At 59.6% G+C, this 25,208-nt stretch overlaps 1 protein-coding gene across 1 annotated transcript in view; it reads right to left on the reverse strand.

Moving 5' to 3' along the window:
- Positions 1–2,680: 2,680 nt before the first annotated feature.
- Positions 2,681–25,208, reverse strand: part of OBSCN (obscurin, cytoskeletal calmodulin and titin-interacting RhoGEF) — a 96,242-nt gene continuing 73,714 nt past the window's right edge. The window contains exons 43-69 of the mRNA XM_049648814.1: positions 24,187–24,295; positions 16,409–16,693; positions 15,394–15,490; positions 15,032–15,153; positions 14,367–14,479; positions 14,051–14,219; positions 13,820–13,901; positions 12,913–13,113; positions 12,355–12,415; positions 11,890–11,967; positions 11,413–11,585; positions 11,241–11,267; positions 10,516–10,668; positions 10,373–10,418; positions 10,161–10,238; positions 7,749–9,774; positions 7,177–7,254; positions 6,750–6,860; positions 6,434–6,601; positions 5,393–5,515; positions 5,046–5,216; positions 4,527–4,611; positions 4,066–4,305; positions 3,615–3,838; positions 3,417–3,492; positions 3,129–3,278; positions 2,681–2,984 (exon numbers count right to left, since the gene is read on the reverse strand). Of these exons, the coding sequence (XP_049504771.1) occupies positions 2,807–2,984; positions 3,129–3,278; positions 3,417–3,492; positions 3,615–3,838; positions 4,066–4,305; positions 4,527–4,611; positions 5,046–5,216; positions 5,393–5,515; positions 6,434–6,601; positions 6,750–6,860; positions 7,177–7,254; positions 7,749–9,774; positions 10,161–10,238; positions 10,373–10,418; positions 10,516–10,668; positions 11,241–11,267; positions 11,413–11,585; positions 11,890–11,967; positions 12,355–12,415; positions 12,913–13,113; positions 13,820–13,901; positions 14,051–14,219; positions 14,367–14,479; positions 15,032–15,153; positions 15,394–15,490; positions 16,409–16,693; positions 24,187–24,295 (5,424 nt within the window). The 3' untranslated portion in view covers positions 2,681–2,806. The remainder of the gene's footprint in view (positions 2,985–3,128; positions 3,279–3,416; positions 3,493–3,614; positions 3,839–4,065; positions 4,306–4,526; positions 4,612–5,045; positions 5,217–5,392; positions 5,516–6,433; positions 6,602–6,749; positions 6,861–7,176; positions 7,255–7,748; positions 9,775–10,160; positions 10,239–10,372; positions 10,419–10,515; positions 10,669–11,240; positions 11,268–11,412; positions 11,586–11,889; positions 11,968–12,354; positions 12,416–12,912; positions 13,114–13,819; positions 13,902–14,050; positions 14,220–14,366; positions 14,480–15,031; positions 15,154–15,393; positions 15,491–16,408; positions 16,694–24,186; positions 24,296–25,208) is intronic.

Raw genomic sequence — 25,208 nt, forward strand, 5'->3', positions numbered from 1 at the left:
ACATTTGCACCACTCAGGAAATTCCAAGGAGCCTGGAATTTTAGGAACTCTGCCAGGAATGCAGGACAAAGACCACATATACTTCTTCTTATATTACAGGCAGCTAAAACAGAAGCCTTAAATAAGAACCAGAGTCTCATAACATGTTATGAAAGTGTCCACATATCAGTAAAAAGTCATAACTTGTCATAACTAAGAACCAAAAACTAAGAAGATCCCAAAATGAGTGGAAAGAAAAAAAAAAAGACAAGGAATAGACACCAATATTGGCATGACAATATTGTTGGAATTATCTGATAAATGTTTTAAAGCTATTATGATAAAAATACTTCAACAAAAATTACAAACACACGTGAAACAAGTAATAAGTCAAATGTTTCAGCAAAAAAATCAAGAGTCTTAGGAAAGAAGTAGAGACATAAAGAATAACCAAATGGAAATTTTGGAACTGAACAATACAATAACCAAAATATAATATAATATAATATATCTGGGGGCGCCTGGGTGGCACAGTCAATTAAGCGTCAGACTTTGGCTCAGGTCAAGAGCTCAGGGTTCGTGAGTTCCAGCCTCGCATCAGGCTCTGTGCTGACAGCTGGGAGCCTAAAACCTGTTTCAGATTCTGTCTCTCTCTCTTTCTCTTTTTCTGCCCCTCCCTGCTCATTCTCTCTCTCTCTCTCTCTCTCTCTCTCTCTCTCAAAAGTAAACATTAAAAAGACTGTGGTTTGCCTCTCTTCCCCCCCCCCATGTCTATTTGTTTTAAAATAAATAAATAAATAAATAAATAAATCGTTCTAGGGGTGCCTGGGTGGTTCAGTCGGTTAGCCATCTGACTCTTGATCTTGATCTGGTCTGGCTCTCAGGGTCATGAGTTTGGGTCCCTCACATTGGGCTCCATGCTGGGCATAAAGAGTACTAACAAAAGAAATAAAAATAAAAATTACTGTCTTAAAAAATTAAAACTTGCTCTTTGAAAGGCCTTGTTAAAAGGATGGGGAAAAAAGCTGCAAAGTGGAAGAAAATATTTGTAAGCCACATATCTCGCAAAGGATTAATATTCAGAATACACACATAATCTTCAAAATTCAGGAGCACCTGGGTGGCTCAGTCAGTTGAGCATCTGACTCTTGATTTCTGCTCAAGTCATGATCCCAGGGTCATGGTATCAAGCCTTGTGTCAGGCTTCTTGCTGAGCATGGAGCCTGTTTGATTGTCTCTCTCCCTTCTTCTGCCCCATTCTGTCCCTCTCTCAAAATAATAGACTTTAAAAAATCATTTTAAAAAGTTACCACATCATAAAGTACAACACAACTGTCAAAAACAAGTTGTGTTAGATTTGATCTCTAGAAACAGCTTACCAACGAAATGTCATAACAGATAAATGCAGGGACTTTGGGGCTGAGTGAGTTCATTCAACAGGGTTCAGTCTGGGAAAAGGGTCATGGATCATGCCACATGACATTAGAAAGGGCAAGTCCAAAACAAGGCTGTGAGGATGCACTAGCCACTGTGCACTAAGCACAGGGGCAGAGTAACAAGGTAGAACTCTCAAGGACACCTGGGTTTGCTGGGAAGTTAGGCCAGCCACCAGCAAGGACCAAGGGAAGCTGAGCCACTGGAGGAGACATTGCCTCTCTGCAGCCCCAGTGAGTATCTCTCAACATATGCTAGTCGGAGCTGGGCTGACCCTGCAAAATTAGATCTAAACAGGCTTAGACAAGGATATATCATCCCAGAACATCACACAGAGGAGGTTACCAAAGAAATGCAGTCTCAGAAGACAGGTTGCTCAAAGTCTCACCTGGGTCCCCATGTGCAGAGCCAAGCCAGCTGGGGCTGGATGAGCATGTGATGGAGAGGAAGGCGTGGGCTCAGATGTAGGTCATGAGGACTGAGACTAGAGGTGTGTTCACTGTGTGTCTGAACAAGAGTGGTCAGGGCTACAGGACTGTGGAGGGACTCTCAGTAGAAGGCTCAGAGTCCCTGGGCACAGTGGACCTGTCCCAGAAGGGAGTGCTGGAGGGAGGCCATTCCTAACTGAAACTAGAATTAGAACTGGTAGAGATCAAACAAGGCAGCAAGTGCTTGTGGCACATCAGAACCACACATTCTTTCCAAATGAGATTTCCCCGTGAGAGTGGCCAGAACATCTAGCAGGAGCAGGAGGCAGGGGGTTGGGGGGACTCTGGTTCAGGATCCTTCTTCAGCCTCTACGGCCCTCCTGTATAAGAATCCACCTCTGCCTCCCTCTGGCGGGGAGGGACTGCTGGTCACCCACCAGGCTCCTTTCTGCCTCCGACTGAGATAGAGCTGCTGTGGCCAATTCTGGGGGCCACACCAGGCCAGGGAGGTGACAATGGGGGCCAAGCTGATGATTTTCTATCCATGCACTTTGGAGCATCCAGGAGCCCAGGAGAGGTGCCTTGGGGGCCAGCTGGTGGGGCGAGGCTGGGGACCAACTGTCCCAGTTTCCCCAGGACTGTAAGCTGGATGAGCTGGTCACCTCCATTGAGGGTGCCCTGGCTGCCCCACTCCATGAACCAGGATGCCTGACTTCCACCCACTCCACAGGGAAGGGCAGTTCTGCTGTCTGATTGGCCCCCAACCTCCAAGTGAGGTGGCGGAACCCTCTCCTCCTTCTCCAAACAAACCCACAAAGAAAGATAACACTTCATCCGGTTCTGCTTTTTTATTGGCCTGTCTGTTCATATACAGCGAGTCCTAGAGCGGAAACTGAGGGGCGCAGCCCAGAACGGCGACCTCCCACCCCCCATCACACACACCCCCTCTCTGCCAGGCCGAGTGCTTAGTGCACCTGGGCCAAGTTGTGCTTCTTGTACAGCAGCGCCCTCTTCTTCTCTCGCTGGCGCACGAAGGCTCGAAGTCGCGCGGTGGAGAAGGAGACAGCCGCGGGCTGGGAGCCCGCAGGGCCCTCCTCGGTTAGCCATGGACACTGTAGGCAGCTGGTCGCGCACGGCCGGCCCCTGGAGAGAGGGAAACGGTACCAGCTGAGCTCTGGGAGCGGAGGCCGAGCGGAGAAGGGACGTAGGGCGTGGGCCAGGCGGGGTGGGAGGGCTGGGCGCGGGGCGGAGCGCAGGGTGATGCGACGGGCAGGACGGCCACCTTACCAGGGGTGCGCACACAACGTGCTCCGGAGAAAAGCCACCGCGCCGCCGGACAGCCCCGCGTAGCAGCAACCCAGACGGATGAGCCCCTTGCGCAAGGCTTTCTGCAGGTCGCGTGTCCCTTCACCGTTCACCGGGTACTCCGCGCTCAGCCTGCGCGCGTGGGGGATCAGGAGACTCAGGTAACCATCGGGTGTGGGGGGGGGACAGCGGGGGGTCTGGGAGAACCCTCCGTGGATGCCCAGTCTCTCCGCAGCCCCCCCCCCCCGCCCCTGCGATTGGAGAACTCACATGATGAAGGCTGTCACGCCTATAGCCCAGATGTCGGTCTGTGGGACGGCACCCTGGCCCTCCAGGAGCTCGGGAGCTGGGAGTGAGTACAGGTCAGGGCACAGGTGAGAGGCTGGGGAGGGACGCAGACCTGGGGGCGGGGTTTCCTCCTGGCCCACCCTTCCCCCCAGGTCAGGTTGGCTTCCGCTCCCTGCGCACCCATGGTCTCCACGTAGTCCTTGAACCTCTCGGAGGGCAGGACCTTCTCCTGGGCGAGGCTCTGGGCGTTGCCCAGGTCGACGACTTTGAGTAAGTTGTATTCGGTGACGATCATGTTCTCGGACCTGAGGTCCAGATGCAGAATGCGCTGGGCGTGCAGGTACTGGGCGGCGCTAAGCATCTGCCATAGGTAATCCTTCACCTCCGACTCTGAGTAGGAGACCCTGGGGGCGCGTGAGAAGAGGGGCTCGGCTCTGTCCACGGCAGAAGGGGCGCGGAGACACGAGCCCTGCCCGTGGGCTTGGGAGGGGCACCCCCGCTCTGCTAAAGTTCCGGGACGTGGGCTGGTCGGTGGAGGCGGAGCCCGGAGGTGGTACGCACCGCGCGCCCCTCCGCGCTCCGACGCTCGTTACATTCCCGCCCCGGGACCAGCAGGCAGGCCACCCCTCACCTCTCCGCCAGGCAGGGGAGCAGCTCGGGTCCCGAGCAAAGTTCCAAGATGAGGACCAGGTGCCGGGGGCTGAGGTAGGCGGCCTGCAGCTGGGCCAGGTGCGGGTGGCGCAGGCTCTTGAGAGCCTCGTATTCGCGCAGTACGGCAGTCCTGTCCTCGGGGCGATAGGGAACGATCTTCGCGGCCAGCGCGCGTCCGCTGGCCTTCTCCCGGCACTGCCGCACCACGCTGAAGCGGCCCCTGGGCGAGGGGGCACCGGCCAGGCTTGTGAGGACACCCCCCACGCACCCTCCTTCCCAGTATCAGTAAAGCAAGCCCAGCGGGAGGTGACCAGAGCCTTCCGGGAAGGGGGAAGACGGCACAGAGGCTCTGAACCAAACTTGGGTGGAGGCGCCAAGTGGGGAGGGAGGCTGGGCCAGCGGGGTGGTGGGCTGTGGCGGGGAGGTCCGCCTTCCCTTTACCTTCGGATCTGCGTCTGGAAGGCGAACGTCTGCGTGCTGGGGAGGGGCTGGGCTGGCCTCGAGGCGCTGCTCTCCTCCTCGGAGGCTACGGGAGAAGGAGTCAGTGACGGAGGCACCCCTCCAGCCCCAGCTCCCCCCACCTCGTCTCCTCTCCCCCTTCCCAGGCACCCTGACAGGGGCCCTTCTGTGAATCCCCACACTTTGACCTCATTCCTTGGGCCATGGAGATGCAGGGACCTACAGGTTAAACCAAACTTTCCCAGTGGCAGTCCCCGGGGGCTCAGTCCCTTAAGCGTCTGACTCTTGATTTCTGCTTTTGTCATGATCTCATGGTTGGTGAGTTCAAATCCGCAGCTCAGAGCCTGCTTAGGATTCTCTCTCCCTTTCTCTGCCCCTCCCCTGCTCATGCTCTTTCTCTCTCAAAAATAAATAAAACAAAAATAAATTTAAAAAGCATCCCAGAGAGTACGTGTGACTGGAGTGGCAGCGCATGGCCACCGCCCCGCCCAGCAGGCTCACCCAGGTGGCTGGGCCCTCCCAGGAGGACTGGCTCTGAGGGGCTGCTGTAAGGACCCATGCCCGCCTTGCTGACGCAGGCTGTTCGGAAGATGTATGTGCCACCCCTCGAAAGCTTGCTGGCACCGTAGCAGCAGTCGAAGATGTCGGAAGCCAGGGTGTTCCAGCTGCCACCTGGGCCACACAGGAGGGGCATGGGTGAGCACTAGCCCAAGGCCCCCCTCCCCAGGGCCAGGGGGTGGACAGACCCCTCCCAGAGGGAGCACGGAGTTGGCTGGGCGCTGCCTGAGGCCACCCAGCCAGGCAGGCTTCCCCGATGGGCATCCGGGGGCCACCGGGACGGCTCGCACCTTCCAAGCTGCACTGCACAATGTAGGTCACGGGGCCGTATGACTCCACGGGTTTCCAGACCAGCAGCACCCCATCGGCATATACCTCCCCGATGTCTGGGCGGGGGGAAGACGAGGGGCGCTCTGCGGGGCCACAGTCAGCAGTCAGGGTGGCGGGGCCTTTCCAGGGCTTCCGATGCAGCTCAGAGCCCCTGCCCGCCCCGCCTTGCCCTCCTACACCTGCAGCCAGGACCCTGAGCCCACCATCCCCTAGTCCCATTCGTTCGGGGTCCCCTTCCAGCACTGACCAGTAAGTAGAAGGGCCCAGGGCCTCCTGTGGTGGGGGCCTTGGTAGGTGTGTACCCTGCCAGGCTCCCTTCCCACCATGTACTCAGGAAGCCCGTAGAGTGGCCCTCAAGGACAGCCCTCTGCCAGTGCCAGGCCCCCTACAGGGAGGCCTGTCCTGGCTGCTCAGGTTCACCTGACAAACATCTGCTGGTTGGCCATTGCTGAGAATCAAGCCAGGGCCCGAGAGCTGCACCCACAGCCCCTGTTTGGCGTCCCCTGCACTGTTTTTGAGATCATAGTTTGACCATAATAGAAATACAAAATGGGAAGCAGCCTGGTCCTCCATTGGCTAGAAGAACTGGGAGGGGGGGTATCATGTGAAATGCAGGGAGAGGAGCCCCACCCCCCCACACCCAGAAGGGCAGAGGAGAGGGCTGGGCCAGGTGGGCCACCCTGCCTCCTGCCTTCTGCCTCCCATCCTGGGGGTTCCAGCCTGCAGAGCGGACTCCTACCCTCTGTGGCCCCTCCAGGCCTGGCAGTGTGCTGGGGTGTGCACAACTGGCTGGTGAGCGTCACATTCTGTAGGCCTCCAGCAGAGGGGCCCGGCATAAACCCACCTTCAAAGTGATAAGGGGTCTCTAGGCACCCCAGAAGAGTCTCATCCCCTCCCCCGCCTCCGTGGGCCTGGAGGAAACCTCCAGAAGGAGGCAGTGGCATGTGGGGTGGCCCCTCTCCCTGTCCCCCCCCCCAGAGGGCCTGGCACGGTGCACCCACCTGCCTTCCGGAGGACGGCCGTGGTGGCCGCAGTCCCCAGTGTGTTGCGAACGCTGCACGTGTATACTCCCAGGTCATCAGCATTCACCACCAGGATGGTCAGGAGGTGGAAGTTCTTGAGCGTGGAGGAGATAAGGAGGCGGCTGCTACTCTCCAGGGGAGTCCCATCTGCATCAGGACAGAGCACACCTGGGGAGCAGCTCGAATATGCACCCTGCCTGGAGACCCATGCCCTCCTGGGGCCTCAGGTTCCCTCTGTACAGTGAGAGCAGTGCCCTCCTCCTTCCTGCACCCCAGCCCCAGGACACCTCCTTACCTTTGCTCCAGGTGGCCTGTGCAGCTGGCTGTGCTGACACTTGGCAGGCAAGAGTCACTGACTGGCCCAAGACCACCGTTTCATCTGAGAGCTCCCTTAGAAAGGATGGCGCTGGGGAGCAGGAAGGGAGGCAGGGGAGCCTTCAGAGATGATCCCCAACCTGAGAACCTGGACCCCTGAGGCAGGGATGCTGGGGAAGCCCACCCTCACTCAGCTCATCTTCAACACTAGCACCTGCCCCAGAAAGTCCTCCAGAACTGCCCTAATAATGGGACCAGAGCACCCCCCCTCACCCATCTGGGCTCCAGCCCCCGTGGATGTAAGCTTGTCCCCCACACTGGTCTGGGCACTGAGGAGGGGCTCCCATCCCCCACAGCTGGGTCCCCTCAGCTGCAGTGTGGCTCGGCCCCCAGGGCAGCACACCCACCTCGGTCCTTGCTTTTCAGGCCCAGCCGAAAGGAAGCCAGGCCTGCCTTCTTCCTGGGGGGGCTCTCTTTCTCCAGACCTGCAGGGAGGAGGCCTCCAGAAGTCACACCTAAGGGACCCAGCTGCCACCCACAGTGGACTCCCACACGGGGCACAAGAGCCCAGATCCCACAGACTTTTGTTGCAAATGAGCTAAATTTGCTGCAGAGACCACCCCCTTCTGACCCCTGTCAGGATCAGCCTGTCCTGGGCAAGGGCACCAGGGACAGGTAAGACTTGGGGGCCACAGGTGCCTGGGGAGGCCAGGACTGGTTTGATTCTCTTTGTACCAGTGTCTCCAAGCCTCCTCATGTCCCAACACAGGGACCTCAGATGCACACGGGGGTTGCGGGTTGAGGCCACACAGGAGACCTCAGAAACAGAGGCCCCCATGTGGGGCAGGGGAGAGGACCCTGGAGCAGAGTGGCTTCTGTGTCACCCAGCTCTTCTCAGCCGTGGAGGCGAGGTGCCCCAAAGTGCAAACAAGACACCTACTACCTGCAGGGAGGGGGTGGAGTGGGGTGGGGAAGTCACCTTCCGGCCTGCCCTTCAGGAGGCGGGAGATGTGGGCCACCGAGGCCCTCACCCTCCTGCGCAGTCCCAGCTCCAGGGGCTCCTCCAGCGTGTGTCTCCTGGGGAGGTAGAAGAGGCCACCGGAGGGGGGTGACCATTTCCGCTTCCTACTGCCAGTGGCCTCCCCGAGCAGGGTCTCCATGTCCTCTGGCTCCTCTGTGATCTGCAGGCTGGCTGGTGGACTCAGTGCGCCTGGCCAGGGCCACGCGGCCTCTGGGAACTCAGCCAGCTCCTCCTCTGCCTCGGATTCTGGGGAGGAAGGTGACTCTGGTTCCACAGGCTTGGGGACCTTCCTGAAGATCATGAACTCGAAAGGGAGGTACTTGATGTCATACAGGTCAGACAGGTTGAGGTAGGCAGGCTCCACCTCTGAGATGTCCAGGGACACGGTGTCCGCTGCTTCTGAGTCCCCAGACAGGTCTCGGATCTGCACCAGGGACACTTGGGAGCCCCTGCCGAAGTCTTCCCACGAGCTCAGCTCTGGGGAGGCCCTTGGGGGTGCCCCGCTGCCCTCGGGAAGGGGCGCTGCACTGGCCTGGGGGGGTGGGCTCTGAGCCCCAGTGTCATCATGCTCCTCTGAGGACTGAGAGGTAGCCCAGGCCATCCTGGCCCACAGGGGACCCTGCCCCAACATGCCTCCTGCATCCCCACCAAAGGCAAAGGTGCCATAACCCGCCACTCCTGCGTAGCCACCATGTTGCCCCAGGGAGAACTTCCGCATGGTGGCCTGCTCCTGAGGGCGTTGTGGGCTGGGCTCCGGTTCTGATGCATCCTCCAGCTCCAGGGTGGCATCCTGGGAGGGACCAGGCCCCGTGCCCACCTGGGAAGCCAGCCCTGAGGAGCTAGGGGGACTCAGCCTCCCAGGGAGACAAGTGTCCTTTGGACCCTCCATAGAGCCTGGCTGGCAGCTTTCTTGGGCTGGGGAGAGGGGAGCCTGGGTCTCCCCTGAGAGGAAGGGGCTGGAGGATGCCCAGAGGGGCCCCGTGCACTGCTCTGAAGGGAAGGAGCCAGAAAGTTGTGGTGTAACAGCCTTAAGGGGGTGACAGCCTTGCAGGGGAGCGGGACCCCACTGGGGATGGAAGGAAGGGGCGGGCTGTTCCCTACAGCTGTCCTGGGATGACCCCTCTTGCTGAGCAGCCCCTGGGAGGCCCCCGATGGATGGCAATAGTCTTGGCCCCTGCTGGGATCCCTCTGGACGCTGCATCTCCTGGGCACATGTGACCCCTCCTGGCAGGCTCTCCCCTGAGGCTATCTGGAGGCTTGAGAGGCCTGGGGCAGGGCACTGCCCCCGGCCACAGGCCTCAGTGGAGGAGCTGGCGGAGTGTGGCTGGTCGAGCTCCAGGGATCGGCTGCGGCTGGGTGCCACTCCGGCGCTGGAGCCAGGCAGCCGCAGGGCGGTCTCGAAGGAGGGCGCTTTGGCCATCAGAGCGGCCTGCTCCTCCCGGGCGGCCTCTTCCTCCAGCGCGCGATGCTCCAGCAGCGGCTCCCGCAGGCTGGGCAGGGCCTTTGCGAAGTAGCCGCCCTTGAGCAGGTGCCTCCGCCGGGCAGGGTGCCGCCTGCCGCCCATGGCGGGGCCTCCGCGCTCCGGGGCCTCGCCTGCCTGCTGGTAGAAGAGGCTGCGGATGACACTCTGGCGGGGAACGCAGCCCGGGGTAGCAGGCACCTCTGCACCTGGGGGCGACGCCGGCCGAGGCGCGGCGGCGGCAGACGCGCAAGCCTCGGCCTCCTCCGGCAGGCTAGCGGATGGCCGCAAGAAGCCCCGCGGGTGCAGCAGCGGGGAGTGGGTCACCGGAGAGGGCGGCAGCGATTTGGCCCGGGCGAAGGGTGCCAGCTCGTTGTCGGAGGACGAGGACGAGCTGCTGGAGGCGGCGCTGGCGCCTTCGTGCAGGTGCCGGGCCACCCCGAGGGACGGACTGTCGGGCGGGCCCTGGAGCAGCTCGGGAATGGAGCGCATCACCAGGATGGACTTGTAGCTCATCAGGGAGCGCTGGGGGTTGCGGGGGACAGGGGCGCGTCAGCCGCGTGTTTGCCCGCTTTGCGGCTCCTAGTGGTCCCTGAAGGGGCACCCAGGAACTGGAGCGCGTTACAAGCTCCACTCTTCATCCCCTAGGGCTGTGTCATTCTGTTCCTGCCCAGGCTGGGGCATTGCGCGTGGCACGCACCTCCTCCCAGACCCGCCCCTGGGGCTCAGAGAGCGCATGCCCCAGCCTGGCTTCTCTTTCTCCCAAGGCCCTGGGGGAAGCACAGCCAGTCCTGAGGGCCTGGTTTCCTTGCGGGCCTCCAGCCCCCACCTCGCAGCTCTGCCCCCTCTTCAGCATCTTTTGGGGGGTCTAACCCTAACCCTCACCCCCTCCGCGAGGCTGCACTGCTCACCTGCCAGCGGCTGCGGGCTAGTAGGAACTTGAGTTGCTTGGTGTTGATGAAGTGGGCCTCCTCCGCGGGCACGGACTTCTGAGAGGGCCCAGGTGACAGGGACGGTGAGGGCAGACCCTGGTGCACCCTGTGGTCCACGTAGACCTCCGCCTCCCCAGCCCCATGGCCTGTTTCCCTCCCTGTGCAGGCCTGCTTGGGCTCAGCCTGCTCACCTGGAACCAAGGGTGGGCCAGGCACTTGGCTGCGCTGGGTCGGGCCCTGCGAGGAGAAGAAGACCAGGGGTCAGGCCAGGTGGTCAGCTGCCCCAGGGGCAGGCCTGTGAGAACCCGGGGCGGGGAAAGGGTGGCACACTCACTCTGGGGCACTCTGCAGGGCAGCCTTGATAAATTCCTGGGCATCCTCGCTGAGGTGGGCAGCCATGGGGCTACTCCAAGACACCCGCCCCTCCAGCACATTCAGGAGGGTGGCTCGGTCACTCTCACCGGCAAATGGTGACGAGCAGGTCAGGCTGAAAGCAGAGACATGACTTTGCCTTCAGAAGTGACCTGGATTTCTGGATGCATAGGGGGCAGGTGGCCAGAGCAAACAGTGCTGGGTCTTTTACAAGGCCCCCAGTGGCCACAGAGCCACTCCCATCCAGCCCTGAGAGTCCCAGAAATGGCCAATATTTGCCCAGAGATCCATGCTCAGCCTGGGACAGGGATCAAGGGTCAGCCTGGAGTATGTACCCAGCCTTAGCTTGAGGTGGGATCCAGACTCAATCTACATGAGCAGCCTCCTCGAGGGCAGCTGTAACTGTAATGAGGGGGCTCTGGGCAGACCCTTTAGGGAAACAGCTCAGTGCTTTGCCTGGTGACCCGGCCAAGCTCCTCTGGGCCACAGTGTGTAAGAAAAGAGCGCAGCAGAAACTACTTATCAGAGTTGGCTGACCGCTGGTTCCCATAATAGCTGCCCTGTGGGTCTTGGGTCTTTGATCTGGGAAGCAGCCAGTAGTGCACGTGGCTTGTCATGGGTCTGATGGGGAAGGGATCGGCGCTTGGTTTCAGAGGGGGTGGTTGACAGAGGCAGGTGTCTGCTTACCTGAGATAGGAGATGACCCCCATGGCCCTGCAGGAGCAAAAGCACAGTCTTGAGTCATCCCATGCCTGGGCTTCGGGCAAAGGGTATGCTCAGAGTTGGGGGGTGTGGGAGGAGGGGCAGCGACTGTGTGTGGGGCAGGGGCTGCTGGCATCCCCAGTGGCCATTCACTTACCAGATGTCCGAGGCCTCGCTCACGGGAGTCTGCTCAATGATCTCAGGGGATACAAACTCTGGGGAGCCATACTTGCTGTATTGTGGCTCTGCTGGGGTGATTTTTTGGGCAAAGCCGAAGTCGCAGATTTTAATGTCCTCCCGAGCAGGATGCACCATCAGGATATTTGGGGGCTGTGAGACACAGTCAGGGAGAGGGGAGGCCATGCCCTAAGGAGGGGGCTCCCAGGGCCGCAGGGAACACACAGGGGTCTGTGAAGGGCTGTCCCAAGGCAACGGTGATGCCGGTGGGACAGTGGGCAGTCTTGGGGTAGGTTTTAGTGCTATTTGGGGACAGCTTCCAGTTCATCCAAGCTGTACCCCACCTGATATCACTCTGCATCCCCAGAGAGTCTGGAAGTGCTAGACTTGCATCTACCCGCCCCCTATGTTCAGGGTCCCTCCCTGGTCCCTGCAGGGCCCCAAGAAGGTCAAGCACCTTTATGTCCAAATGGAGAATGCTCTGGCCGTGCAGATAATGCAGCCCTTCTGCCAGCTGCTGGATGTACACCTTGACCTGGAATCGAGGCCAGGGCTCAGAGGAGGGCCATCCTTCACCTACTGCTCCACTCGCCCCCAGATCTGAGCTGGGCACAGATCCCGCGGGGCAGGTGGTGTGCAAAGCCTCCCAGAGCCCAAGGCCAGAGGATTCCTCCAGCCCAGAAAGCAGATGGGCCTGACCAAAGCCGGAAGCACCTGGTGCCTCAGGAGGGAGGGCCCCACCAGCCAGGTGGTGACTGGGAGAGGAAAGCAGTGGCCCCCTGGGGAAGGGGGGTGCATGGAAGGGCTTAGAGAGCCCTACTGAGGAACTACCACACCCCATGAGGCCCTGGGGAACCCCAGAAGGTTTCCAAGCTGGGGCGTGCTGGGTGTGGCCAGGGAAAACAGGAGACCGTGCAGTTACCTCAGCCTCAGTCACCACACTCTTCTTGAACAGTCGGTCCAGCAGCTCCTCTGAGGAACACCTGGGGCTTAGGTCAAGGAAAGCTCTGGAGTCTGGAACCCACCTGGCCCCACACACACCTCCTATCTTGGGGTGGGGGTGGGGGCCAAGCTGGGGAGGTTGGTGCTCAGACTGTGGAGGGTGGGAGGGACAGGGACCCCAAGGAGGGGGGCCAAGGTCAGCGGACAGCAGCAGAGTGGGAGGGGTGAGTAGGGCATGTGCATCCCTCCCTGGAGCTCGGGTGGGCTGCCTGAGGACCCTCAGCATTAGTGCTTAGCGTGGCCCATAAGTCTGACCTCCCTGCTGGGCAAGGCCCCGTGGAGCGTGGGATGGCCCAGTGAGGGCTTGTCTTGGACCCTGTGACACAGCTCTGCCAAAATTCCTGAGCCAGGGGACCACGAGCTACAAGGCCAGGGCTGTGTCCAGGAATAGCAGAACAGGCCCTGCTGGGGCCCTCGGACCTATGCCTGCCAAGGGTCTGCATGCGCGCCCCTTTCCTCTGGCCTGGCTGTGGGATACAGCTCCAGGACAAGGATCAGGGTCTTCCGGGTCTCAAACTGGTCAAGCAGCCCTGTGACCAGCGGGTGGCTGAGCGTGGCCAGGATGTCCCTCTCGCGGTATGCCTGGGTGCGCGTCCTGCTCCGCAGGGGGATGAACTTGGCCGCGCAGAACATCTGGTTTCCCTTGTGCTGCACCCTCTTCACGAAGCCGAACACGCCCCTGGGAGGAGGGGAGCCACGCTGGGGGCGCGCGCTGGTTCCCCAGGACAGGGTTGGAGGAGCGGTGGAGCTCCGGAGAGCAGTGTTCACGAGGGTCCTCCAGGGAAGGAGGTTTCTGGGGGACTGGGTTCTGGGTGGGGGTGCCCGTGCCATTGGGTCAGCGGGAGGGGTGGAGCTCCTGAGAGGCGGAATTTCCGGAGAACAGGGGGGCGGGAAAGGAGGGTGCTTTGTGGACGGCGGGGTCCCGAGGCGCAGGGGTTCCAGGGGATACTGGGGGCTCCCTGGAGAAAGCTGGGGCTCCCGGGGGGCTGGGGGCGGGGACTTGAAGGAAGGGGCTCTGGGAGGTGGAGGTTGAGGGGCGGAGTTCAGGGGACGCAAGGGTCCCCGGGAACCAAGGATTCCAGGGGTGCTGGGGGCTCCCGGGGAGAAGGCAGGTGCTCCGTGGAGGGCGGGGTTCCTGGGGCGCAGGGGTTCCCGGGTCGCAGGGTTTCCAGGATCCTGGGGGTTCCGGGGGCGGAGACTGGGAGGAAAGAGCTCTGGAAGGCGGGGGCTGAGGGATGGAATTCCAGGGATTCAGGGGTCCCCGGGGGCGAAGGGGTTCCAGGAGGTGCTGGGGGCTCTCAGGGCGGAGAGTGGGGGGAAGGGGCTCTGGGACGCGGGGGTGTCGAGGAGCGGCCCTCTCCTGGGGCTGCGTTTGTGGACAATACCTTCCAATTTCCTCCTTGACCTCATAGAAAGAGTGCAGCTTCCTTCGATAGCTTTGCTTCTCAGTGTCAGGCTCGCTGTCTCCTGTAGTCGAAGAGCGGGAGTCGTAGGTGTAACTATGTCCACTTACCCCCAACTGGAGCGTCTCTGTGCTGGACGGACTATGCTGGAGCCTGAGGGAGGCCGCAGACCACCCCCGTCCCATGCCCTCGAGGAGGGTTCCCGGGACTCACCCCCGTGGACCACCAGCTCCGCTTTACACAGCACCTGGCCACCAGCGTTTTGGGCCAGGCAGGTGTAGACGCCTGCGTCCTGCTGGGTCACGTCCCTTAGCACCAGGGAGTAGGTAGTCCCTTCCCGCTGCTGGCTGAGCCGGGCACCGTCCACCACCTGGGCATCATCCTGGGGGCATAGGCGGGCGGGGCAGCTGTCAGCCCAACCCGGGGTATGGACTCTATCCCTCCCCCGCCCTACTGCAAGTGCTTTGCTGGCGGGTGGGAATGCTACACACTCGCCAGTCCCGGCCCCCAGCCCGGTGCCTGTCCCTACCCGGTACCAGGTCACTGTGGGCTGCGGGTTGCCCTCGATGACCGCTTGGAACTGCGCGGTGCTGCCCCTCTGTGCCTGCACGTCTTCGATGGTGACCTGCATGGATGGGGGCCCTGGGGTGCAGGAGGGAGCCCATGGAGAGAGGTCCAGGCTGTGTCATCAGCCCACATTGAGTCTTGGAGCTGGGCCTTGCAGTCAGAGACTGCCCCCCTACAGTGGGCCAGCATTGACCACCCACCCACGCCTGTCCTGATACCCCCAAGCCTTGTGGTACGCCCTGGGGCAATAAGAGCCCACCTGCCTCCCTAATGGGGGCGCCCCCCTCCTGACTCTGCCCAGGCCCCTGATGGTCAGGAAGTGCCTCCTTCCCACGAGCCTCTGTCTCTCCTAGCTGTCCAAGGGCAGGGCGTGCAGAGCATGTTGACGCCTGCTGGAGAAGGTGGCCCCCAGCAAACAGTTCACTACCTTCAGCCCCTCAACCCTCCCAGGTGACAGCCCTCACCTCTCCCTGGGGGGACACGGGCAGAGAGCTCCCCACCCCTGCCCCGCCCCAGCAAGGCTGGGACAGGCCAGGTGGCTCTGCAGGTTCCTCTGCATGAGTGTCCCTCCCCTGGTCCAGGGCACTGGGGGCACACACAGACATGACCCACTAAGCCCCCGCCTACTTGTGGCACCCGTGTCGCTGGCCTGGTACACGTATGTCCGATGCGTGGTCTCCATGAACACCTGGCTGTGGATGTCCCATAGGTCCACTGCTCCTGCTCCCGGCCAGGCTGTACCCTCCATCCTGTGGTCATGGAGCTGGATGAGTGTCTGCTCTTCTCCTACACCCCTGGAGTGTGGGCGGCTCTGCCTCCCCCCCACCGCACTACAGCAGACTTTTAGAGATGGGATGCACAAAGAGGGGACCCAGCCCCGGGTGAGGTGAGGGCTCCACCCCTCACCCTGAGAGCAGTCTCTCCTCTGTGCCCTGACCCTGGGATGTCCCCTCATGAACTGCCCCCACCCAGCACGCCAAGCAGGTTACCGGATGGGCACTGTGCGTCCCTGGGCCTCAGCATGGGCCCCCAAGTCCTGCTCCTGGCCCTCCTGGGGGAGAGGCTCTGGCACCTTCTGAGGCTCAGCTGGTAGGAGACAGGGGCTTAGTGAGAGGGAGCTTGGGATGGAGCTGGGACTGCCCCTCACTATGTGTCCCCATGTCATCCTGCAGGCCCAGAGGGTGGGAGCACAAGGCGGAGGAGGGACTGTGGGAGCGCAGGGCCCCTGTGGGTAAGAACAGACAGAGACTACCCTCCTCCAAACCCAGGGGTCCTGACCTCCCTGCAGAGCCCAGAAGCCAATGCACCCTCTTGTCCTAGCTTCTGGCCTGGGCCATCAGCCACACGACAGGGTCCCAGCTACCCAGACAAGGGCCATTCTGACAGCCAGGTGCAGCAGCTTCTGGGGGGGAGGGGCCGCAAGGCAACATCCCTGGGGGGGGGTCTCATCAGGCCAGGGTGGTGGTGAGGGGGTCTACCTCTCCTCTCCTTCCTCCTCCCTCTCCCTCCTCCTCCTTTCTTCCTCCTTCTCCTCCCTCTCCTCCTCCCTCCCCTCCTCTCTCTTCCTCCCTCCTCCTCCCCCTTCCTCCCTCCTCCATCTCCTCCTCTCTCTTCTCTCTTCTTCCTCCTCTCTCTTCTTCTTCCCCCTCCCTCCTCCTCCTCCTCTCCATCTCCTCCCTCACCTCCTCCTCCCTCCTTTTTCTTCTCCTCCCTCCTCCCACTCCTCCTCTTCCCCCTCTCCTCCCCCCCCTCCTTCTCACCTACCCAGAAGCACAGGGCACTCAGGCTCTGTGCCCAGGGCTAACCACCAAAGCCTCTGGCTTCCAGGACAGATGTACTCAGGGTGGGAAGAACCTCCCAGCACCCACCCCCTGCCTATAGCTTCACAGTTGGGGAGCCTGAGGCTGAGCTAAAGTGGGCCTTGTCCAGGTCCCCCAGTGCATGGGGCCATTGGGATGTCAGGGTCCCCAGGGCTCTTCCCATTCACCTGAATAGGATGGATACCTGGGGTGGCCAAGGTTGAAGCCAGCACAGGGGGGACCCTGAGAGCAGGTGGCACTTTGTGGTCAGCCTGAGGCCACTGGGCCTCACCAGATGCATCTGCAACCTCCGTGCCTAGGAGTTTGGGGCCAGCCTCCTGGAGTTTGGGTGGCCCCCCAGGGCCAGGGATGGGGCCAGCGTGGTCCCCTGTGGAGGGTCCTGGAGCCTCGGGGCACACCAGTGTCCTTGGAACAGACGTGATCTCCTTGTCTGCTGGCTCCAGGGCAACTGGGGGAGGGGCGGCAGCATCTGTGGGAGAGGCGGGTCAGCGTGTAGGGGTGAGGCATGGCCTAGGCCCAAGAAGAGGGCTCCAGAAACCTTGTCCCAGTCCTCAGAGGCTGCCCCAGTGAGCTGACTCCAAGCTGCCCTTCCCACCAATCTGACCCACCACACACTCAAGGCAGTGAGCCCAGGACTTTTGAAAACGGGGGCTCCTCTGGGCACAGGTGGGTCTGGACACCTGGCCTCTGTCTTGGTCCTGCCCCTCAGTCTCAGTTCATCCCATACCTTCACCCTGGGACTGGCCTCCACACCATGGTCCACTCCAGACCCCAGGGTACTGGGCCACCCAGGCCCAAGGGAACCCAGCCCCACACTCTAGGGAAGCCTGGGAACAGCCTGATGCTGTCAGGGGCCAAGGGGTCCTTCCTGCCCTCCCAGGCCAGCCATGCATGGCAGCGGCCTCCCCTCCACTTGCAGCCTAGCCCCACTGAGGCCACTGTACCCTTGTTGGCTCCCTGCCTCTAGCTCCTGGTACATTTTCCTCCCCCACCTGGGGGCCATTCTTCCTATGGTCACACCACAGCCTCACACATGCCCAGGGATGCCTACCACTCCATTCCCAGCAGGTACCCCCACCTGGAGCTCTCCCCTCACCCCAGACTTTTTCTCTTGTTCATCTTCTGTATCCTCAGACCCTCCAAGCTGGAGAAGCGACTGTCAGTCTGCTGTCTGTGTGCCCTCAACGGCACTGGGACACGCGTCTCATCCTTCCCCAGTCCAAGGAGGTCAACAGACCCCGAACACATCACAGCCTCTGTGCCCATCTCACCAACAACTCCCCAGGCACAGATGGTAGGGAGGGCTGCTCAGCCTCCAGAGGGCTGGGAATGACCACTAGTCTTGTCACAAGGTAGCACCTGTCACCAGCCACACAGCCTGTGTGAGCAAGCTACACCGGCAAGTTGTCACGCCTCCACCCAGGGAGCCTAGGATGGGCCTGAACCCACAGGCTGGTGTCAGGTGCCCACCAAGGGCTGCTACTGGTGGTCCCCAGGGCCAGGCATAGAAGGCCCTCCTCAACAAGTCGCCGGAGCCACCAGGCAGAGAAGCAAGAAAGCAGAGAAGACACAGTGCAGGGAACCAGTTTATTATCATCATCGGGGCCATCTGATGGGCCACTTCCCATGCACAGACCCTGGTCCACCCTGCAGAAAGGCTCAGGAGGGCCTGCAAGGCTGTGCCCCGCACAGGCCTCCCAGAGGCCAAGACAAATGTTCATGGTGAAGATGCGGCTGGGGAGCCCCCACCTGAGAGGAAGACCAGGACCCTAGCCTGGAGCAGACAGGACAAACCTGACATCCCGGCCTTGTGAACATGGCCAGACAGATACAGTGTCCCTGACTTATGTCTAGAGCCCTGAGCCCAGAGCTGCAGTCCATGAGTCTCTCCAGCCTGTACTCTTCAGAGGCTTCTGTACTTTCTGAGACTCCAGATCTGTATGCAGTGTCCTCAGCCAGACCAGGCCTTGTGAGGTAGCAAGTGCCTGGGGTAGAAGGGGCAGGCAGGCTCCAGCCCTGAGTTCTTGGAGAGTGGAGGGGAGGATCAGAGCACACATATCCATGGGGCACTGGCTTCCTCCACACAGCCACACTGGCTGCATCAGGGTGCCTGACAGCCAAGCCCCTGACACTTATGGCCTCAACCCTGGGAGGGGCTGGGGGCCTTGTCCCCATCTGGGTGGATGTGCAGAGTGACCGTCTCACCCACTGTCCCAAAGCTGACTGTCTGGGTGGAAACCTCTGTTTTGAAACTGCTCTGGCCACTGTCTGCAGACCGCTGGACCTGGGTGCAGAAGGATGGCTTCCAGGAGGTAGCACCCCCAGCCCGCAACTCCTGCACACAGAAGGAGATTCCACTGGGGCCAAGGACTTGAGGCCCTGACGGAGACACTTCCCGGTGACTGAAAAAGCTGGATGGGCCTCGTGGGCCCAGGGGACGCCCCACATTGAGCAGGACAGGCCGCCCCACAGTGGGCTCACTGATCTCTCTCTGAAGCACAGAGACCTCGCAGGGTGGGTCATCAGAAGTGCTGGGCACTGGGCCATGACAGCCGAAGGTCTCCCCCTCCCGGGGCACGTAATCCTCCAGGTCAGCCAGCGTCAGCACTCGGCCATCGTGTGTGAGGACCTTGGGGTCACGGCTCCAAAGGCTGTTGGTGCCCTGAGGCTCCTCTATCAGGAGGGCACCTCCTTCCTCCATCTCCTCCAGGGGAGCCTCTTCTTCAGCTGCTTGGGGAGGGAAAGGTTCAGGGGTCTCCTCTGGCCCAGCGTCCATGCAGAAGGTGAGAGGCTCTCCAGCACTGACTATGGTTCTGCCCTGGGCCTGGGGCTCCTGAGCCAGTAACTTGTTGTTGGAATTGTTTGCATTGGGGTCTCCTGTGGGTGTCCCACCTGACATCGTGAAGAGGAGCCCTGTGGAGCTGTCGGGTGCCTCTCTGGCAGGAGATGCACCCCTGGAGCCCGTCTTCTTCACCTGGACTTCAATAGTCTCCTCGACCTCTACCCACTTGGGTTGGGGCCTCGTGCCCTGGGGCAGGGCCGGCGTGTGGGACTCAGGCTCCGTCACGTACAGCGTGGGCACAGTGGGCCTCCAGCCTGGTTCCACCTCAGGCTTTCGAGGCTGGCTGGCCCCCAGTGAGTAGAGCACCTCGGGGGCCAACTGGCCTGGCCTGGGTGGGCTGGCAGTGCGGCGAGAAGGCGAGCGGGAAGGGGACTTGTTGGGGGACCGGCGCCGGCCACGGGGGCTCTTCACCACGGTGGTGATGGTCTCCTCTCTGCGGGGAGAGGGCCAAGAGGAAATGTGCACAGAGACCTGCAGCCTTGCTCAGTGCCCACACCATCAGCACATGCAGGGGCCACATGAGTGATAGGGTTAGTGTCCTCACAAGCAAGTGGTGACACTGCACAAACTCCTACACATGTGCTTGAGCCCAACCTCTGGAACCTACAGAGAACCAAGGAAACAAAGCACAAAGCCCCATCTGGCTAACCTCAAACTCTAGTGTGCATATCTCAAAACAAGAGTTGAGGCATCAGGGGAGGGCCATGCCACATTACAAGGTGCCTCAAAACCCTGGACTGAGACTGGTTTACAATGTCTCTGTGTGCTAGTCTCTCCTCCATTTATGACCATCTCACTTCGGAGATCCCAGTGCTTTTTGTGCAGTTAATGGGAAGGTATGCAGGGACATAGCCATATGGCCTTCCTTGTCCATCCCACCAGTGCCTTATGCTTTATATCATGTGGGTTACCCCAGTGAGCCCTCAGAGAGCAGGAGCCATCCATAAGATGTAAATAATAGAGATGCTCCTTTCATGGATGAAATGTAGAGTTAATCTGTATAAAGCTCAGACACAGTCGCATAGCTCCAGGGATGGGGTACTTACTACTACCCCATGTATTGTGGGGCAGCAACGTGCCTTGGGGGAGGAGGGAGGAGGAGGAGGGAGGAAGTCGAGGAAGGGTTAACCCAGGATCTGACCAAATGTCTGATGATAAGATTCTCCATAACTTGGACAACTTCAGGCCCCTTGAGGAGGTCACAGGTCCATGGGGACCAACCAGAGTTTCCCAGCCATCTGGTCTTAGACCAGTTTTTCTTGCCTCCTGGCTTTTGCAAGCTTTTCCACAATCTCCACCTGCACACACCCTCTAGTGGAAGTCCTCCCCGATCATCCAGGTCAAAACCAATTCTGTCTTCTGTGGTTTCACTCAGCTCCAAACCTCTTGTGTAATTTAAGTAGCAACAACCCCAGCCTTGAAGGCACCAAAGAAAGGGATGGCGGGCGTGGCACCGGGGAAATGGTTATCCATTGGCTTCCAATCATGAGACACCCTGAGCAAGCCTCTTCCCTGAACGTGAGTTTCCCCATCTCCCTAATGCTAGGGTTGGGCTTGGAGACATGTAAGGGACCTAGAGCTGTGCTGCCCACTAGGGTTACACTATTTTAATTAAATGCAAGTTAATGAGAATAACTAAAATCTAGCATTCAGTTCTTCAGTTACACTTGACACATTTGAAATACTTGGCAGCCACATATGGCTAGTGGATGCTCTTGTAGTGTGCAACATAGAGAATACTTCCAACATCACAGAAAGCTCTGTTGGACAGAAATGTCCTAGATTCTAGGGTTTTGAGTAGAATTCTGCCTCTGGCCCACTGTGGGAAACAGCTCTCAGTCCCGGCTCCAAACTAACTGGTGTGATTCTGGGTCCAAGCTGGGTGTGCTGCTGTGAAGTATACAGAGTAAGTCTACCCAGCGGAAACAATGGAGCCATGGAGGCCCTGTAAGAGAGAGCTGTGAAGTGTGAAGGTAGTCAAGACCCCAGGGGAATGTGGGTCCCCTCTGGAGCTTCTGCAAAGTGCTGGCAGTCTGCGTGGTGAGCAAAAGCCATATGGTAGTCAGACAAGCAGGTGGCCGGGCCACACAGGCAAGGTCCAGGTGGGTTAGTGGGCATGCAGGGGGCACTGCAGTCAGAAGGAAAGTTAGGAACACGCCTGCACTTACATGATGATGGTTTTCTTGGGGACTTTAGTCTCCTGCTCAGTGACTACAAAGAAAACAGTCGGAATAGCCAGGGTTACAGATCAGGCAGCGCTCTGGAGCTGAGCTGTTTGAATGGCATGGCCGTGTAGTAACCTGCTCGGCTTAGGAGCACTGGATCCAAGCCCTGCCTGGCCTATCTGTCTCAGCTTGAAGCCTCAGTTGTCATCTTTGAAATGGAGATGACAGAGTCTTATTTGAGTGTCTGGGGGATAAGGAAGTAGAACATCAAATGTGTCTAACATGAGGAAATGAGGGTCTTTCAGGGACCGTAGGAAGAGTAGGGGCCCCACCTAGGCAGTCCACATAAAATTCAAGCTCTTTCTTCAGCTCATGTGCCCAGGGAGCCCTGTGAGTTTGTCAAACCTAAGGTCCCACTGCTCAGACAAAAACTGAAGGCTAGGACTGGGGAAAGGAATGGCTCATGGGAATCAAACTGCGACTGGGATGGCTGGTGCCTGTTTTATAAAAATTCCTAAAGAACAAAGGCATCTCTCCAGGGAGGTGGCACATATGAGCTTTGTAGCGTGAGGCCATGAAAATCCCATCAGGAGCAACCAGAAATGCCTGGACAGGGTCCTGAGCTCCAAGTGAGTAAAGAAACTTAGGTCTCCTCATAGAAGCTACCTACAAATTCAACTGCCTTGATTACCCTACCTTTCTACCCCTCTGGAGCCAGCAGATGGAGGATCAGAGTCCCAGAGACAGGATAGGACTCATCTGGGACCAAGCAGCACCTATTCCAACCTGTCTCAAGGTCTCTTCCTCTGCAACTTCTGTGAAGGGCCAGGTTTGCCACAGAGATGCCCCCTCTCAACCACACCCTGCTGGACAGCAGGCAGTCAGCGGCTACCAGTACCCTTAGGTCTCAACAGTCCCTTTTGCCATTCTAGGGACAAAGCTGAGTGGGATGCTCAAAAAAGTCAAGTGGCATGGCCTGGGGCACACAGCACCCTGGCTTCGTGTGTGGGATTTCAGGCTTTGCTACAGTGCCATATAGAAAAAGGATTTTCCTTTTAGATGACCAAGAGTATTTTAAACTTGTCTCCGATTGGATGCACATGAATTAAATGTACCAGTTGTATCTGTATGGCCCTTGGGAGCCTCATTTATTTGTGTATATGTGTGCACACAAGCATGTGCATGCACACATGCATGTATGTATGTACATGTGCGTGTTTGTGCTAGCTGCCTCCTGGAGAGGGAAGCCCCCTGGGAGAGAGAATGGGATGCACCAACACGCCCTGTGTGTGAGGATTAAGTTGGGGCCAGAGAGAGCCAGCCTGTTTGCCACCTGAAGACTGGACCCTGTGTGCAGAACTCCTCTCCTCGCCCCGCCCCCCATGACTGGGGTCCCCTCCTGCTGCTCTATGGGGTGGTAGTCAGGACATGTTTTGGCTGCCTGGTGCTTTTGTTCCTGAACTGGCCAGCCACCTGATGGGCCCTAAGCTCCAGTGAGTACTGGCAGCTATTGGAGAGGTGCAGCCGTGCGAAGCAAGGCTCCTGGCCCAGTGCAGTTCCACAAGCGAGGGGGCAGCACCCACCCCACAAGGCTGGCCAGGGCCGTGCTGGCCATAGAGCCACCAGGTTAAAGATGAAGCAGCAGGATAGGGTTAGGAAGCAGTAGGCGCTGGGCTCCAATCCTGGGTCTGTGAGAACCCGCCTTCTTGGATGTGAGGCACCAGGAGGCTGCCCCTCTTCCAGAATCCACAGCCGTCAGACGTTGACAGAAAGTGACCCATCATGACAATGAAGTGAATGCCTCTGTAGGACATGCTTGTTGCCAGCCTGAGAGGGAGCACTGAAGTCCCTATGCAGCACCTCCCCTACATAAGATGCTACACTGCAGGAAGTGCAGGTGCCTGCAGACATCACAGGATCCTCTTGGGGGCAGGAACAAGGACCCCTGCCCTCTCTGTGATGTCTGTGGAGGGTCTCAAAGGCTGTGAGGCCAAAGTTCAGGTGCCAAGTAGGCTGACTGTAGGAGGGTCTAGATAGACAGAGGCGCCCAGGCATGGGGCCCCAGGAAGGACTGGATCCAGTAGCCCAAGGCATCACAGAAGCCAACATTCAGAAGCTGGGAGGACATGTATTCCAGCCCTTCCTACTGTGGGAGCTGAAGCCCCACCAGGTATTAGTCAAGCCTCTGCTTGTATGCCTCCAGGAACAGAAGAGTTACCACCTTATAGGTGGGGATACTTGCACTGGGAGAAGCTGTCCCTGGGGCTGCACCCTGCCCCATCAGGCTGCTCTCTGGGACTGAGCAGGCCCAGAACAGATTCCAGTTGCCACCCTCCCCATCCCAGCCATTCTTGGGCTGGGCCCAGCTGGGATCTTGGACCCAGGCATGAGTGGAGGCGTGAGGTGCCCTGCCACCCACCCTTCACCTCCCACCCCAAAGCACATCTCCCCCTAGTGAGACACATCTCAGGACCCCAGGGGCCACCCCCGGCCAGGTTAGGGAGGCAGAGCCACGACATTCTGTTTTTCCCATGAACAACCCAACCCCAACACCACTCCCTCTCCTGGGAGCCAAGCTGAGACCCGGCAGCCCTGTGCTCTGCACACGGCAAAGCTGTCCTACCTAATGTTGCTGCCACCTATCACGAGGCCTGGCTGGCTACTGTCCAGCAGCCTGCCTGGCCCAGATAGGACCTTTCTACACACTCATTACTGCCCCAGAGATGGTGAGGAAGATGCCACCCCCAGGGCAGCCCTTCAGCCTTGCTGAAGCTCTGGGCTCATGGCTCACCTCATGCTGCCCCAGTAGGGCGCTGGGACCCAGCCCTAGCTCCACGGCCTCTGCATCCCCTCCTCTCCCAGCCAGACCCCTCCTTGGCCCTCACTGTCCCTCCTCCAAGAAGCACACCTTGATTGGAAAAGCTGGCGGGAAAAGCCCAGCCCCACAGCACTCACCTTCCACAGCTGCAAGCTGCTCTCTGCGACGTTGTTCCCGGGCTCGCACAGCTGGGCTCTGCATGCACAGCTCTGCCCCGCCCCTTGCAGAGCCCAGCCGGTTCACCAACTGCAGGGCAGATGGCAGGAGCCTGCTTAGAGCCTGTGGCTCCCTGGGGACCATGCAGGTTGTTTGTAGTGGGGGCCCTCCCTGGCTGTGTCCCAGAGGCATAGAGCCTATCACCAAAGAAAGGGTTCCCACACAGACCCAGCATTGCCCAGGGTTTCCTAGGCACTGGGGACACTGTCTACACACTTCAGTGTGGTGGCCATATGGGCCCAAGCACTTGCATGGAACTGAATCTTTACCTACAGGTAACTTATTGATTTCAATTCAAATTGCATGTGGCCAGTAGTGACTGAATCAGACAGTATGGGTCCAGAGCTGGCTCAGGTCTGTGTGTTCCCACAGGAACCCCCATAGGGGCCAGGCCCCACCTAGGCTACCAACTGCAGCCACACAGAGGGGGCTGGTAGCCAGGAAGAGCCACAGCCTGCACACACCATCCACAGACCACCCCCGGCCCTGCAGGTGGGCAAGTGGCTTTGGGAGAAAAGAGGATGCCACCCAGGGTTCCCATCTGGGTCCCTGTCCCCTGTCATGGACACTGGATGGTGGGCCAGAGATCCCCTCCTTCACTGGGGATACTGGGTGATCGTGGGCCAGGGATTGCTCCATCATCAGGGGCACTGGGTAATGGGGGGCTAGGGTTCTGTCCTCATCATGGTTCAGGGACACTGGGTGATGGTTGGTTGGGGTCCCTCCCTCATCAGGGACACTGGGTGATGGGGGACCAGGATCCCTCCTTCATCAGGGGCACTGGGTGATGGGGGACTAGGATTCTGCCCTCATCATGGTTTAGGGACACTGGGTGATGGTGGGTCGGGGTCCCTCCCTCATCAGGGACACTGGGTGATAGGGGGTTGTGGTCCCTCCCTCATCATGGTTCAGGGACACTGGGTGATGGGGAGCCGGGGTCCCT

Source organism: Panthera uncia (assembly GCF_023721935.1).
Source record: "Panthera uncia isolate 11264 chromosome A1 unlocalized genomic scaffold, Puncia_PCG_1.0 HiC_scaffold_17, whole genome shotgun sequence".
NCBI classification, from domain to species: Eukaryota; Metazoa; Chordata; class Mammalia; order Carnivora; family Felidae; genus Panthera; species Panthera uncia.